The following is a 15,053-nucleotide window of genomic DNA, read 5'->3' as shown; positions in this document are numbered from 1 at the left end:
GTGGCTAAAAAAAACTATGTTATGGGATCATTATAGAAAATGGCAAGTGAATTAAATCGGTAATAGAGGTATTTAATGCAGTAACTTCTTATAATATACGCGTTCGATTCGCTTACTCCAAAAAACTACCCAGAACCTCTGGCTGTTGACAACCGATGCAACAGGACTTTATACAACTGTCATGCATTCCATAGTCCATTTTTGAATCTAGCAAATTTTGCAGTTGGCATGCCTTGAGGCAGTCCATGTTTTTACGTTGCGGGCTGCATTGACATTGTCGGAATTTGTAATCTTGCTCTGGATAAGATGGATCATTGTCAAAGCAGCACATAGTTTTTATTCGCTTCTGGCAATGTTCTTTTTCAGGTATTCTCACAGTGTATATGTATAATTGTTTCAAGTGACGCGCTTACTGAATGGCTTTCAGGATTTGGCGGTGCAAGTAGTTTTTGTATTTGTGATATATGAGAGAATTTAGAACAAAAGAGACAATAAGAATCCTTTGAGACTTTTGGATCATTTTATTTCGATTAATGTGATCTGCCTATTTATACTTTAGTCTTGAGTCGGAATTAATAAATATCAGTGAGCAGTCCTCGGTTATAAGGTGTATTAGGAAGGATCCACATGCTGTGATGTGACAGCTTTACCCGTATGAATTGATCTCGGCGATAGATCCAAGTTATGGATGAAGAGGCTCAATCGGTGTTCTAATGGAGAAGCTCACTCAGAATGGAAACACGTCTAGATCCCGATCTTTCCTGTTTGGGAACACCAGTCTAGGATGGATAATACGACAAGTAGTGGATATACCACAGTATTTTTCACTGATCGCTTGCACCGTTTCAGCATGATCCCCTGATAAGTCGGATACGGCACTGGTGCCGGATTCTTTTAGCGGCAGTTGAAGCACTGATGCAACGGCTAGTCAAGCTTGCTGCAGAGAAATCGGAGTCGCCATTTGTCAAAAGCAAGATGCCTTGTTTGCAGAGATGATCAATCAAGGATGCTAAATATTTTTCAATTCTGTAACAAAGTTTTCAAACTTCACCGTGAGAACTTGAGCAAAGGAGCTTTTATTCTTCGTATGCTTGTGTAAGGATTACAGATGAGCGGTGTTTGAGTTGTTTACTCCATAAATTAAAAGGAATTAAGGGTGGCATCACTGAGAAGGCATGCAACTTTTCGTCAATAAGAGAACTTGGCATTACAGCTGTGAAAAGTCTAAAATGCTGACTGATCAGACTTGCAATATGTCGGGAACTTTTTTTTTCACAATGTGAAGCTTGATACTGACAGTGTTAGCAAAATATTTGAAACTTTTTTTCAGCAAGATTTTGGTTGCCGACGGTGCAGCGACCTGTCGTAGAATGGACTATTTTGATTTGGCCCGGAACTTTCCGTGTTGGGTAATTCGCTAACCTTCCACGAACATTCCAACGAACTTCTACGGCGACGTAACTCCGTTACCTTTGATCTTATCTACAAATCGATTCCGATAATCAACATGTGTCCAACCCCTTCACGTTAGTAACGGATGAAATCAAACAACTAGTGTGTGCAATCCACTTCATACGGTTCAATATTCGTAGGTCCTGTTATTTCAGTCAGCACGATATTTTCTCAGAGCAAAGAGTGCCATCTGCTATTTCACCCGCAAAAGAAAACGGGGAGTGAGGGCCACCGCCGACGGGTAAACTATATCATATTTTAGTGTATGCTGATCTTATGACAGTTACAGGAATGTCACAGAATAAGTTGGGAAAGATCAACAGAGGAGCGAAAGCCAGTTTGGTGAGTTTCACGACAACAGGATGTGTTCCTGGAATAGGTTGTACAATAACACCTACTACCTGAGCGCTGCAAGCAAATTGATCATCCTCCGTGTGAAAACCTTTCCCGCAAAGTTGCTGTCCTTCCTCAGTTGTACCCTTTTGTCATATTCTCGGCAAAAATTGCCATTATCTGTCATTTTTATTTTAGAACTTTTTTTAACCGTAATATTTATTGCCGCGTCTCACGTACGCGCCAAGAGTCTATGTGGAAGTCGAAAGTAAATCTTGGCGCTCTAAAGGCAGACATCACAAAAACGTAACAATGAATATCAAGTTTGATAAGCATATTTTTGTGCACTAAAAGCATCACTTGACGAAGGTCACAGAAACAACAAAAAAAAAAAAAAAATCACAGTTGCACCAATAAAAAAAAAGGATTGGAGCTATATTGAGTTCAGAAAAGAATAGATTGCTGTGGCAACTGTTGAAAAGTCTCATTTCCTTTTTCATAAGCGAAACAACACAAGCTATCGTCGGAATCTCGCAAATTTTTTCAAAGGTTGCATTCAAAGTATCGCAAGAAAAAAAGGGTCTATTACTTTTATTATATAGCCTGGTTCGCTGATATTTTGTCAAAGAAGAGCAGTGATATTGCTTACAAGACTTGGGGTTGACAAAACAATGGCTGTCAAAAAAGGAAGAAAAAAGCGGAAGAGCGTCTCCACAATCAGCAGTTCCTTCTTTCGTTCCACGACCGCTCTTTTCACCTCTTTAAATTTCCGTGGGTCTGTCAAAGCTCAGTCGTTCACACCGAATCGTTCATATACACGCTCAGCAAAAGCTTCTGGAATTTTTCTCAACTTTCCATCCGATCTGTGGATTGCGTATCCAAAAGGAGGACACGTCCAGCAAAAAGAAGTGGAGCTTTCGAAGATTGGCTTGAAATCTTTTCCATCTCTTTTAGCCTGATTTCTGAGCTCTCTCGGTGATGAAAATATGGCTACCACGAACGTCAGAAAGATAGGATACTAATATAAAGTAAGAGAACTCTTGTGGCAGCTGCAAAGAACGACCATCGCGTGCTAAAAAAAAAGTCTGCCCCTTGAACGAAAAAAATTTATCACCATCCTTTTAGATCTCAGAAGATTCCCTTTTTTTCCAGATGAAAAAAAAGAGAGTTCTTTATACTTTCCAAATATGGTGTTGCTATGATATGACGCGTCGGAAAATGGTATTTACTTTTTTATGATACATGATTAGATGGCGGCAGCAGTCTTTTTCTACGATGCATATAAAGGGTAAACTTTTTGGCAAAGGGTTTCTGAGAAGAAGAGACACGTAACGGAAAGAGCAAAAAAAAAAAAAAAAAAAAAAAAAAGAAAGAAAGAAAAAAAAAAAAAAGAGAGATGAAAACAGGAACGGGAAAGCGGGTCAAGTCGGTATTTGTAGGCAGTAAATAAAAATAACACCAGAATCCCCGGGCAAAAGAGTTGTGATAACATTGTAAATATGACATTCTATATTCTCTTGCAAGCAAGAAAAGAACCACCCAATGCACCAGGTCCTATGGAAGTAAGTCCAGGCGCTTTTTACGTGTATTACGATTTTTAACTTTCAATGAAAGACAAAACCGACGACAGACCGAAGCTGGAAGTCACCAGTTTGCCAAACTTTGCGGCCGTCAGTTTGCTTGTGCTTTTTCTTCTATATACTGTCAAAGACGATGCATAAGACCATAATATTTGCAGGTGGATCTTGGCGCCTTCACTTACACATGCTGTGAAGTAGACGTCAACGATGGCTCATCGATAAACTACAGTCAAATCAAGCGCGAATAAAAGCAGGCGTGCGTAGGTCAAACGAGGAAGGGCTACCGTCTTTCCTGTTGATTATCCGGGATACCAAAATCTTGCAGCTGTTCTCGTAATGAAGGTAATGCTAAGTTGGTTTTTCGTGAAGTGGTTGTGCTGAGAATTATTTCTGGTCGATCAGAATGAGTTCCTGGACGAAAGGGGAAAAAATAGATGCGTTAACAAGAACGATCGATGATACGTCACCGCCGCCAAAAAAAAAAAGGAGAAAGAGCAGAGAGATTGCGTCGTCTTCAATTGTACATACTTGTAGTACGGAAGTTTTGCAGTGAGGCGGAAGAGGAGGGTATATTCCAGGACTGACTACCTTCTAAAGGATTGGACGATCGAAGCATGGACTGTTGATATCGTGTCGATACAGGTGGTGGTAATTGCCAGTACGTATTCTGAAGCGTGGATGTGGATGTATCGTGCTGCGTAGCTGACGTACTATTTGTCGTCGATGAACGTGACAAAGGTTTTTGTGTCGTGGGATGAAGGATGTGGGCTAAGCTGAGCCTGTGATTAGATGTGATTGAGTTGAGTAACGCTGTTTCAGCTGTTGAAAAGAAAAAGTAGAATTAGAATTATTGAAACAGGATAGTGAGGAGAGATGCGTGGACTTACTCATTCCAGCTTTTTGTTCGGTCGATGTGGATGTCGCAGTTGCTGCGTAAAGGAGGAAACGTCAGTAGCCGGTATACAACAAGCAAAATCCCGTAGCAGCAATATCACTCACCTGTGAAATGTGCCATTGACAGTGAAGTGAGAATGGAGGGTAAGGCCACAGAAGACTGATCTAGCTGATCTGAAGAGTCGAGAATTCGATGAATGGATAGCTTGCTAGAAGACGAGTTTTCAGCATAATCGTTAGAAAAATCAGATTCTTCACTCAAGGATGCGCTCGTGGTGGGTGTATGCTGTGTGATGTTGGTGGTATAAGTATTTTTGGAGGAAATCAATGTAGTGGCCTCTGCTTTGGCGATGGGTCTGAAGGTGGAGGAGATATCCGATGCTTCTGCATCAGAATTGGTGCCTGATCTGGATTTTGGATCTGCGTCCATAGCATTATGTTTTTTGGTTCGTGATTCTTTACGAATTCTGATCTTCAGACCTTGTTCCGCAAAATGGCGCGCCAAAGGACATGATTCATACATTCCAGGGAACTATGCAAATGGTTTTTTAGTGCCATCCATTCATTCATTTGAACGCAGTCATGAAAGTATGTTCTAAAATATGCACGCACCTTTTTGGCAGAATAAACAACGAATGGGTTGGTTAAAATGGATTGCCGAAAGTATACGTCGCCACTAAAGATTGAGGGATGTGATGAATATATATGCATTGTAGACTTATTGGAGGGAGGTCACATTATTCAAGTAATAATGTCGGAAGGATGTCCAAAAAATTGAGCCTTTTTCACTTACTTTACGATTTCAAACAAGCACATGCGTAATCGATAATGGCCTTCTGCACGCACTGAGATATCCGAAAACACAAAAAAGGCGCCTTCCGTATTGTCGAGATCTCGCAAAAGATATAACGATGACACGGTTCGACCAATGGCTAATTTGGAATGGACATCCAAATTCAATTCATCCAAAGATTGCATTCGATGCTCAGATCCACTGTCTTCTACCAAGATCGCGGCCAGAAAGAGGTGAGGCGATATCATTGGCAAACTATAAAAGAGGATGAAATTGAAGCATGAGCTGCCATGATAGATCTTTTTTTGTGGTTCCTATTTTTGAGTAGATGATTTGTTCATACATATGACTATTTTCTTCAAGTCTGAGTTCAACAATTGGCGGCGGGTCAATGGGTCTGCGGTCGACTGAGAACGTGTATATATGTGATATATGAAAAAAAAGGCAAAAACCAAGGTTACTATAAAGGAAATGCTTATATATTAATGTCAGGAATGAATAGAAAATTACCTTTATCTCCAACGCCACACATTCTAGAACGGATAGGTTGCTGCCGCATAATAAGTTGGAACGTCCTAATGTCGAAATGAGCATTCCGTGAATTGGGGTACTTGGAATGAAGAAAACGAGCCGAGGAACTCACATATTGTTCTTGAGACCATGATCAATCTGCGTGTGGCTGGAGGGAGCGGAGCTGCACATAATGCCCTGAACCAGATTGTTTTCGATCCCTTATATACTAGGACAGACAATCAAGGGAAGTATACAGTGCAGCCAAAAGGGAAACAGAAAAACAAGAAAAACAAGACAAGGGAAAAAAAAAAGGTTTGGAATTGGGGATTTCACCTCAGCTAACGTTTAACGTAAAAAAAAAAAAAAAAAAAAAAAAAAAAAAAGTTTAAAAAAAGGGGAAAAAAAACGAAATATGTTATGCTGATAACAGTTTGTCCGGTCGGCTGGTTTTTTATTTTCTCATTAACTACTTTTTTTGTTCCCAGAAAAAAAATATCAAGGGTTTTTCCTATTACTGCTACAAGTGTCAACTTGTGGTAAGAAATTAGGAAGTAAAAAAAAAACCGACTTTTGTACACCAATCGAGATCATCGGTGGAGGAAGAAAAAGAATGTGGGTTTAGCTCATTATGTCAGTCTTGGAAGGCGACACAAGAAGACAGGCGCTCGGAAGACCCATCCAAAAATGGAAAATAGTCATACGCGGAGTTTTTAACAGAAGTTTCTGGACGTATCAAAACAGATCCACTCCTCTTTTTTCTATTAGTCTTATCCAATAACAAAACCTATCCTAAGATCGGGTAACGCCGTACAAGCAACCCTTTTTGAACTACTTGCAGTTCGGTTTCACTATCAGCAGCATCTTTGATAAACCGCTACAAACCCAGGTTCCTCAGACGGATGGAATAATAATAATAAAAACATTAAATAAATGACCTGCCTTTTTTTTTTTCTTTCTCTTTAGCGCAACATATGAATCATCGTGATTTCAAACTGTTCAATTGCGGGTTTATGATGAGACAATGGAAAAACAAAAAAGGTTTTAACGGGTTTAAAAAAAACATCCTATTTTGGATAATCGCCATCATGTGATATGACTGGTCCGTCCATCGTCTTACTCATCAACGCTTGCTCAGACTCTAGTTGCCGTTGCAGCTCTTCTTCTTTCTGTCGCTGTTTCGCCTTCATCTTCTCGCTTTCTTCTCGAAACCGACGCTCCCTACTGCTGTATTGATCGTTATAAAACGTATCGTTACCGTCGGTCGTTTCCGAGGAAACCGCCGGTGTCGGTCGATGCACACGCGATTCATATACTACAAGAAAAAAATTCAAAAGAATTAGCGCCATTCATCACTCCGCATGCTGACCATGGGGAGTTTTGCCCAAGTACAATGTTCCATTTACACCAGTAAGCACCGTAGACAATGCCGGATGCTGCGGCCGCCATGCCCACGCGACGAACGTTTTGACGGTATTTGTACACACGCTCGGCGTGCTCCGAAGACCCAGGTGGGCCTAACGCTTTTGGTTCCATTTTATCCAACACCCATTTAATTCCATATATCGAAGCCCCGCCCAAGGCGGCCAAAAGCAACGGAGGCAACCGAGGCAACATAGTAAAGAACGTTTTGGGCAGTGGTTACAGCGGCGAGAAATATTTCCCTTTTTTCTTCTTGCCCCTCGAAATGTCTCAATAAATTTCGCAGAAAGCAGTCCCCCTGCAGGTATTTTCATAGGCCGCAGATCTTGATCAACTTGAAAGGACAAAAGCAGCATATGTTTTTGATATAACATCTTTCAAGTCAAAAGAAAGAACATACTATTTATCAGCTATCTATCGTATAGGAGCAGATGCTTTTCTCTGTGAAAAAGGTACGTCAATCCATTGAAAATTGTAAGGATTTTTTTTGGGGGTGTTATTTTTTGTGCAAAAATGGTCAACAAAGTTCTGTGACACCAGTCGTGTGATATTCCCCGCAAAGCATATCTTTGCAAAATGCACGATGAGTTTCCCAATCACGAAACTTTGAACAAGTGACGTTTCGACATCTGTCAAATAAACAACCTCTGTTCTTCTCAATATATAATTCCACTTTTTTATTTTCGCGAATATCTGGCGCTTACCGCTGAACAAAAAATCGATAGATTGAACGAACACGAAAAGAATGACCACAATTCTCTCACGACATGAGCACCATCTGCAACGTCATCAAGAATCATGAGCGGAGAGGACCCCGCAAGTAGTCAAGGGAAAGAGACGTCCGAACGTGTGCGGCAAGTCCACAAGGATCGGCATGTGCGATTGCCCGACCGTACCATCTGCTCATGAAGGTCTCCTAAAAAATAGTTCAAATTGGAACTACATCGCCTAGCTATCTACTCTCGCGTGGCCAGAGTAACCCTTGTCTCAACCTAAGACACATCGCCCGACGTCTGGAATTTGCAAGAATGCATACAAACTGGACAGTGGATCAATGGCAACGAAGCGACGTTTGAAAAAGGCAAGGATAGACGGCAAGTTCTCGTGTGACGTGCCGGGAAGGAGGCAAATAATCTCGAATATTGAAGTCTACGAGTTGAGGATGTGACAGTTCTGAGCAAAATGTGGTAGTTCTTGTTCGACAACAAGGCCGTGAATTCCCTCTCCAAATTGTGTGCGGATCAAAAACTTGACTTTATGCAGACCCAAACTAGACGAAAACGCACAAATGATCAGAGAGAAGATCCGAACAAAATCTTTATACACCGTGAAGAGCGATTATTTTGGTAAGAGAACTTGTAATCAAACTTCCATTTTATAGATGACATTAGGGAACAAATCATGGAGTCCAAAATACCAGGAATAGATATGGTTTTGGCTCTATTACACAAGAACCGATAACTTTGTATGTGGCGGACTGAGTTCTCAAATCGTCATGATATAACGGACACACGGAAGACTGATACTTATGTAAATCATCGTGCACTACATTACTTTAAGAAATTGTATCATTGCTTGATCCCTAAATCGTTTCATTACATCGAATACTGTCCACTGATTTGGTATGAGCATCTCTTTTTCGTAGAGGATTTATTTTTTTGTTTTTGTTTTGATAGCTGCATAGGATGATCAGAGTGCAATATTTGTTATGTGCATTATCGCGTTATTTCCATTGGTGAAAACCTGTTTTTCTTTCTGCGCACTTTTGGAGAATGTGGGTTCATTAAAGTGATGAAAATGCACCATATTATTTGATATAACTTTCAGCTTTCGCCCACACAGAACAGTATTATCAATTTTTCAAAAATGATGCGGGCTAGGTTTTGAATGGCCGTCAACAAGCGGTATTCCAAAAAGACAGATGATGAGATAGTTGGCCGTAATTTATTTCAGCCAAGGCGTCCGAAGAGACCAGTGGTATTTTCTGCAAAAGGCCAAAAAAAAAAACGGGAAACCCGAGTTCCCCGAAAAAGAACCCCCTGAATTTGACCACCTGAGGTTTCGTGTTTAAACCCAGCGGGAAGGCAAGGAAACATTCTAGTATTTGCTGGAACATTGGGGGTTATGTAGCGTTTATGATTCATCATGAAATCATGATATCCTACTGGCTATCCCAATAAAATCAATATGTTGCAGTAATCCAGAGTGAGCAAGGTTTGCTGCCTTTGCATTGCCGGCAAAAGCACATATCGGTATACCTTTGGTTCTTTTTTTTCTTTATTGTGCAAAGTTCGAATTTATTTTATTTTTTCGCAGCATTGTTCAACAACATGACCAAAGCATCAGGAATGTATAAAAGACTGGTCAGATATGTATGGCAAAATGTGCTTGCAGCAGTTAGACTGAAAGCAAACAGTGCATGCTGGCAATAGTAAAGTCGTGGCAACAAAATAATCTTTTGCATGCGGTACAGTTTATTCAACTTTTAAAGTCACAAAAAAAATCGGTGTTCAAATGACCAATAAAAAAATGGAGAAGCAACCAATGAGAAATCAGATTGAACGAAGGAAATTGGGAAAAAGATCATAAGTCAAAAAATGTGGTCAGACAGACGAAAAATAGAAAAAGAGCAAGTCAGTATGACTATATAGCAAAAAATGTTGAATGCCGCTGGCTTACCTGTAAACATCTACAGGCCTTCGTTGGCCGGAAAAACCAACCAAGTGGGCCAGGACGGACTACGCAGTACTGTTCAGCGCTTGTCGAACGTGGAGAGCACGCGCCGGAACCGTCGATGGTCGGCCAGTTGAATAAACTATTATAGGAAAATCATATTTAGAATTACAAAAATTTCTATTCTTAAAGGATCAACAGCCTTGAGCTTACCTTCACTTCAATGCAAAAAAAAAGACAACCTCGGAGAAAAAGATGACCTTGAAAGGTAGAATGGAGGTTCGAGGAAAAGGAAAGAACTTTGGCAGACGCGGTGGGATGTCCATTTTATAGACTTTTTTGATGGCGAGCCAGTCACTGTTGGAAAATCTCGTGAGAAGTATCATCCCATCAGCTGCGATGTACAAAAAAAAGGGGGAGTGGTAATAGAGCAGAACTCAAAGAAGCAAACAAAAAACTTTTCATGTCTTCAAACCAAATGTGAAAGGACCGTAAACCTAGACGCGGTACTACAAGAAGCTTTTGGGGCCTCTTGCATACGAATAAGGAGGCCTCAAAACATCAGCTGCAATGCACAGTAGACAAAAAAAGAGAGAAAGAGAACAGTGTTCCCCGGAATGACAGGAATCAATCAAGAGATGCATCGGATTTGAGAGTTGTGTCCTTTCACTGTCAGGATTCCGCTGTGAACCCGAGTGCTTTGAAAGACAATCGAAAAGCAGAACGGTAAAACTATGATGCCTAGTGTGATTCGTTCACGGAAAATATAAGAAACAAAAACTAGGAAATCTACAGTATCGCCAAAAACTGTACATTGACCTAGATTACAAGAAGATCAGTATTTGTATCAGTAGGTTTATCCTTGAAAAGTTAGTGATGGTGTACTTGATTTCGTGGGAAATCTTTTTCTTGTATGCGATGTGCAACTATTATTCACCCGTTGAAGATTCATCAAGAGACGATGGATCGGCAAGGGGTACCCTCCTTCTTTATGGTTGGCAGCATTGATATTCAGGAAGTAGGAGCCCAAAGGTCTCTTATCATCTCCGTTTTTTAGTTTACGGTGGCTGTCATTATGTTAGGTTCCCTCTTAGTTTAATCGCGGTGACAGTAGTATGTTCATTTCCATACACACAATGAAAATAAATGAATACGAATCGAGGCAAGCAGTTCATCTAGTGCTATACATTCTACGATATGGTTAAGAAACTAAGAATCTGATAAAGGGTACCCAGTTGCTAACGTAGACTATAAAAATCGGGCTTATGCCAATGTAAGCGCGCATCGTTTATGTTCGATAAAACTGCCGGTGGTGCGTTCGGTATAATAAGTAAAAATTTCGAGGATATCGTTTTTCCAGCTCATGTCAAAACCATTCCCGGGGGGGGGGGACCGAAGGCGTCGGGAACATTGGCTGAAAAAATTCGAGAACAAAAAAAACTTAATTCGCGTACAGCATTCCACAGCGAATTCCTCCGCCCCCATGTTCGTGCCATGCTAAGCATGGCAAGGAAGAATTGGAAATCTCACATCAAGCTCAACTGCTTGAATTTTCTTCTCAAGGTCACCGAAAAATTGATTTTTAATATATCATTGCCATTATACCAGAAATCGTCTATTTCATTTGTCTTATGTGCTAGTGTGCTCTATTCGCATTTTAGAAAATTTCGTCAATAGATGGAATGAACTGGTCTATGGAAACGTAGTGTAAAGCATAATCTGGATTGTTGTTGCTATTGTCTCAGATCGGTAACATCCCTATCGATATTGACCTTGGATGTGGTGTTGCGTCCTGATCGACCTCCTTCTGATCCAAGCACTACTAAAAGCTGCACAGCTCAGGTCTGAAGTCATAACCTAGTATTTTAAAAAAATCATGGAGTCATGTGGGGTGCTGCGGTGACAAGGTAATGAAGAGCATCAATCCCGTACATAACAACTCTTGTTGCATCAATGGGCCAATGCCGAATAAAAATTCGCTACACCGTCATATGATACCACTCAGCAGAGAGATGCGAGCTTTCATTATATTCAGACAGTGCTTTGAACTGATTTAACCTCAGGCACTCGCTTTTCTTTATGACTATAATAACATAACGGTTGGGTTGATTGGGGATATTGTTGTTTGCCAGATTGATTGAGAAATAATCAAAATTTTCTCACTATTTTTTCTTTGCGCTACCCAAATTGTTAAACAATACACAAGTCGACATGCAAAGATCCTCATACCGAGCTGGATTCGTATTTTTCTGATAAAATATTCCTGTATTGTTACAGCCACCACTCGATTTAAGAATTACCCCAGGAGCCATGAAAAGTGATTCCTAAATCGACTCATTATTCAAATCGAGTTGATAACTCATATGCACCAGGTAATGAATAATTGAGAATTCCAAAAAGCGATTCTTAAATCGAGAATATTCTTGAATCAAGTATTCTTTAATCGAATGCGGACTTAAAATCAATGCACCATGTATCTGTGCGCAGCTTTGATTTTGATAATTTTTTTTCTTTCCAAAACCAACATCTATCATAGTCAGGCGAATTGGAATGGAAAGCAATAGATGAACACTTTTTATTTTTATTTTTAGGAAATGGCTTTCAATAATGCACTGTTCGTTATCTATCAGGTTATCATTCACTGTTCGTGCTTGATAGTATGGCGTCTGCCAGTGTCTGCTATCTCAACGTCCAGCGCCAAGTCTGAAATACAGCGGGTAATGTGTCGCTGAAAGAAGAGGTCTAGAACGAACCTTTCTGGCTAAAGAAGGTTTGATGCACAGACAACTGCACCCAATCATATGTGTCTTCGATATGCACAGGTATGCATTTATCCCAGGAACTTCTGCGAGAAGATCCGCCCCAACTTCTGGTAAACAGTCATAATAATCTGTTCATCTAAAGAAATCATCAATTCCCGTACCATGCTTGGAGATGTCATGCATGTTCAGTACGGTATGAATTAACGTGTCATGACTTTCGCTTGGAGAGTCCTGTGTGTGTGCCTGAAAGATCTTGATTCAGGAACTGTTTAGTTCTCGGAGTTTGTGCATTAATTCCAGTTTGCTGCAAGGGGAAGAATCCAAATGACAGTTCGGTCGTTGTCGGTTTACTGGTCGAACGGTCATCACCAACTATCCATTGGCGTTCTTTCACTCTTGCTGCGTCAATCTCCGTCTGATAAACCGCATTTGTCGTTACAGTAACACAGGAATTGTCTTCACCAAAAGTAGTCTCATCTTATCGTCTTGGCGTGAAATGACGTGATGTGAATGATCCATAAAGATGTCAAAGCATACCTGACCCAGACAACGTCTGCGGCAGTCCCCGATGATTGAGACCATCAAAAAAATTCTCGAGAATCAAACAAAAAAATAAACATTTTTTTTGAAACCCAGTTAAGCCACAAGCTTTAAATATGATTGGTGGATCTTTGAAAACGTATCAAAACTGACTGGTGCACGTCTCCGTCAAACAATTTTAACTCTTTCCTCTTCTCACATCCCATCATGACTCAACGCGGTAAGTGATTTCGCTTTCCACTGATGTCAGATAAAGAAGACAAAACTAAGCGTGGTCTACAGACGTTTACATTGCTGCTGCTCAGCGTACCCCTCTTGGTGGTTTCAACGGTTCTTTGGCTTCGTTGCCTGCTACCAAGCTCGGCTCATTGGCCATCGAAGGTAAACTATCTCATTCATGTTTAATTACCTACTGTATTCACCGGCTCACCTAAAACAAATATCAAAACGTGTAGCTGCTATCAAGAAGATTAACCTTCCTGCTGAAGCCGTCGAAGAAGTCATCTTTGGTTGCGTTTTGTCCGCTGGTCTCGGTCAAAACCCTGCTCGTCAAGCTGCCCTTGGTGCTGGCCTCAGAGATGAGACCATTGCCACCACCGTGAACAAGGTTTGCGCTTCTGGCATGAAAGGTATTCTTCACTCCCGAGATGACCTGGTCATTTCCCATGGTGCTTGTTGGGTTTTTGTGATTCCCGGTTCTCATACTTTTTCCTTTTTTCTTTCGTTACAGCTGTCATGATGGGTGCTCAGAGCATTATGCTTGGTAATGCCGATATCATTGTTGCTGGTGGTATGGAATCCATGAGCAATACTCCTTACTATTTGCCCAAGCAACGCTTTGGTTCTACCTATGGTAACACCGAGGTCGTTGACGGTATTGTCAAGGACGGTTTGACGGACGTGTACAACAACTACTTGATGGGTGTTGCTGCTGAGGAATGTGCTGAAGAATACCAGATTTCTCGTGAGGATCAAGATAACTATGCTGTCCAGTCTTACAAGCGTGCCCAAGCTGCCTTTGAAGCTGGTTATTACAAGGATGAAGTGATTCCTGTGACTGTGTCCGGCGGCCGTGGCAAGCCTGACCGAGTGATTGAAATCGATGATGAAGTGTCCAAGCTCAACGAAGAAAAGCTTCGCGCTGTGCGTCCTGCTTTCCTTCCCAAGAACGGAACCGTCACTGCTCCCAACTCCTCACCTTTATCCGATGGTGGTGCCGCCATTGTCTTGGTGTCCAAGGAAGCCGCCGAAAAGTACAACTTGCCTCTTTTGGCCCGAATTTCTGGTTTTGCTGATGCCGCTCAATCGCCTAATCGTTTCACTACCTCCCCTGCTCTGGCTATCCCCAAGGCTATCAAGCATGCCGGTCTCACGGCTGAGGATATCGAATACTACGAAATCAACGAAGCCTTCTCCGTGGTGGCTTGCGCCAATACCAAGATTCTTAACCTCCCTGCCGAGAAAGTGTAAGTTTGAAATGTCTTGCACTGTACCTTTTTCCTATCGCATATCGGTTCTTGAATAAGCGATGTCATGTTGACCCATTTTTCTCACGATCATTTTTTTTTTTTTTTTACCATTTGCTTTAGTAACATCTGGGGTGGTGCTGTTGCTATGGGACATCCTTTGGGTTGCTCTGGTGCTAGAATCATTGCCACGTTGACCTCGGTCCTCAAGCACAAGAATGCCAAGTACGGTGTTGCTGGTGTTTGCAACGGTGGTGGTGGAGCTTCGGCCATTGTCATTGAGCGTTTATAAAGTAGCAGAATATAGTAGAAAAAAAAAAACAAATGCCCTTTCTGAACACGATGCTACCTTTAGGTAGAAAAAAAGGTTAAGATAATAGGGAAACATACACACAAACACACATAAAGTAAAGGATGCTTTTTTTTTTCATGCATACTATTTTTGGAAGACGGTTGCGAGTATTTTTAGAAACGTCTTGACTGGCGGCGGCCAAAAGCGGAGCAGGCTTGGCGAGTCAAAGGAAAAATAACATCGAAAAAAACTGCTTACCATATTTGGGGGCTCGTCGATCTTCAATCAGAATAAGTGGCATTCAAAACAATACAAAAGGACGAGTTGTTACATCTT

At 41.1% G+C, this 15,053-nt stretch overlaps 4 protein-coding genes across 4 annotated transcripts; 1 reads left to right on the top strand and 3 right to left on the bottom strand.

Annotated features, from left to right (window-relative positions):
• Positions 1–3,181: 3,181 nt before the first annotated feature.
• Positions 3,182–5,903, bottom strand: BYT42DRAFT_570989 (velvet factor-domain-containing protein). The gene is made up of 9 exons (XM_051568447.1): positions 5,696–5,903; positions 5,563–5,627; positions 5,396–5,459; positions 5,053–5,307; positions 4,872–4,935; positions 4,365–4,791; positions 4,253–4,294; positions 3,894–4,184; positions 3,182–3,776 (listed from the first exon to the last, which is right to left on the bottom strand). Exons 1-9 carry the CDS (start codon positions 5,752–5,754, stop codon positions 3,646–3,648), a joined length of 1,398 nt encoding a protein of 465 aa, XP_051422940.1. The 5' UTR covers positions 5,755–5,903; the 3' UTR covers positions 3,182–3,645.
• A 610-nt stretch (positions 5,904–6,513) lies between these two features.
• Positions 6,514–7,567, bottom strand: BYT42DRAFT_570984 (uncharacterized protein). The gene is made up of 2 exons (XM_051568446.1): positions 6,969–7,567; positions 6,514–6,877 (listed from the first exon to the last, which is right to left on the bottom strand). Exons 1-2 carry the CDS (start codon positions 7,177–7,179, stop codon positions 6,630–6,632), a joined length of 459 nt encoding a protein of 152 aa, XP_051422939.1. The 5' UTR covers positions 7,180–7,567; the 3' UTR covers positions 6,514–6,629.
• Positions 7,568–9,462: 1,895 nt separating this feature from the next.
• Positions 9,463–9,941, bottom strand: BYT42DRAFT_570981 (uncharacterized protein). Its single transcript, XM_051568445.1, has 3 exons — positions 9,871–9,941; positions 9,610–9,799; positions 9,463–9,567 (listed from the first exon to the last, which is right to left on the bottom strand). Exons 2-3 carry the CDS (start codon positions 9,671–9,673, stop codon positions 9,476–9,478), a joined length of 156 nt encoding a protein of 51 aa, XP_051422938.1. The 5' UTR covers positions 9,674–9,799; positions 9,871–9,941; the 3' UTR covers positions 9,463–9,475.
• Positions 9,942–13,112: 3,171 nt separating this feature from the next.
• BYT42DRAFT_570977 (Thiolase, N-terminal domain-containing protein) lies at positions 13,113–14,859 on the top strand. The gene is made up of 5 exons (XM_051568444.1): positions 13,113–13,179; positions 13,242–13,340; positions 13,415–13,588; positions 13,690–14,425; positions 14,549–14,859. The coding sequence occupies exons 1-5, from the start codon at positions 13,167–13,169 to the stop codon at positions 14,715–14,717; spliced, it is 1,191 nt and encodes a 396-aa protein (XP_051422937.1). The 5' UTR covers positions 13,113–13,166; the 3' UTR covers positions 14,718–14,859.
• Positions 14,860–15,053: the final 194 nt, after the last annotated feature.

This window comes from Radiomyces spectabilis (assembly GCF_025331425.1).
Source record: "Radiomyces spectabilis strain NRRL 2753 chromosome Unknown BYT42scaffold_7, whole genome shotgun sequence".
Lineage (NCBI taxonomy): Eukaryota > Fungi > Mucoromycota > Mucoromycetes > Mucorales > Radiomycetaceae > Radiomyces > Radiomyces spectabilis.
This window is presented reverse-complemented; position numbering and strand designations above follow the sequence as displayed.

Excerpts from the sequence above, each read along its gene's own strand:
- BYT42DRAFT_570989 (XM_051568447.1), bottom strand. The coding sequence starts at position 5,754 with ATGTGCAGCTCCGCTCCCTCCAGCCACACGCAGATTGATCATGGTCTC. Across the intron at positions 5,308-5,395 it reads CTTGAAGAAAATAGTCATAT|TTTGCCAATGATATCGCCTC; the intron begins GTATGAACAAAT and ends CCTCTTTTATAG. Across the intron at positions 4,936-5,052 it reads TGCTTGTTTGAAATCGTAAA|TGGCGACGTATACTTTCGGC; the intron begins GTAAGTGAAAAA and ends CTCAATCTTTAG.
- BYT42DRAFT_570984 (XM_051568446.1), bottom strand. The coding sequence starts at position 7,179 with ATGTTGCCTCGGTTGCCTCCGTTGCTTTTGGCCGCCTTGGGCGGGGCT. Across the intron at positions 6,878-6,968 it reads TGTCTACGGTGCTTACTGGT|TATATGAATCGCGTGTGCAT; the intron begins GTAAATGGAACA and ends TTTTTCTTGTAG.
- BYT42DRAFT_570981 (XM_051568445.1), bottom strand. The coding sequence starts at position 9,673 with ATGTTTACAGGTAAGCCAGCGGCATTCAACATTTTTTGCTATATAGTC. Across the intron at positions 9,568-9,609 it reads AGTCATACTGACTTGCTCTT|TCTTTTTCCCAATTTCCTTC; the intron begins TTTCTATTTTTC and ends TTTGACTTATGA.
- BYT42DRAFT_570977 (XM_051568444.1), top strand. Across the intron at positions 13,341-13,414 it reads CGGCTCATTGGCCATCGAAG|CTGCTATCAAGAAGATTAAC; the intron begins GTAAACTATCTC and ends CAAAACGTGTAG. Across the intron at positions 13,589-13,689 it reads TTGCGCTTCTGGCATGAAAG|CTGTCATGATGGGTGCTCAG; the intron begins GTATTCTTCACT and ends CTTTCGTTACAG.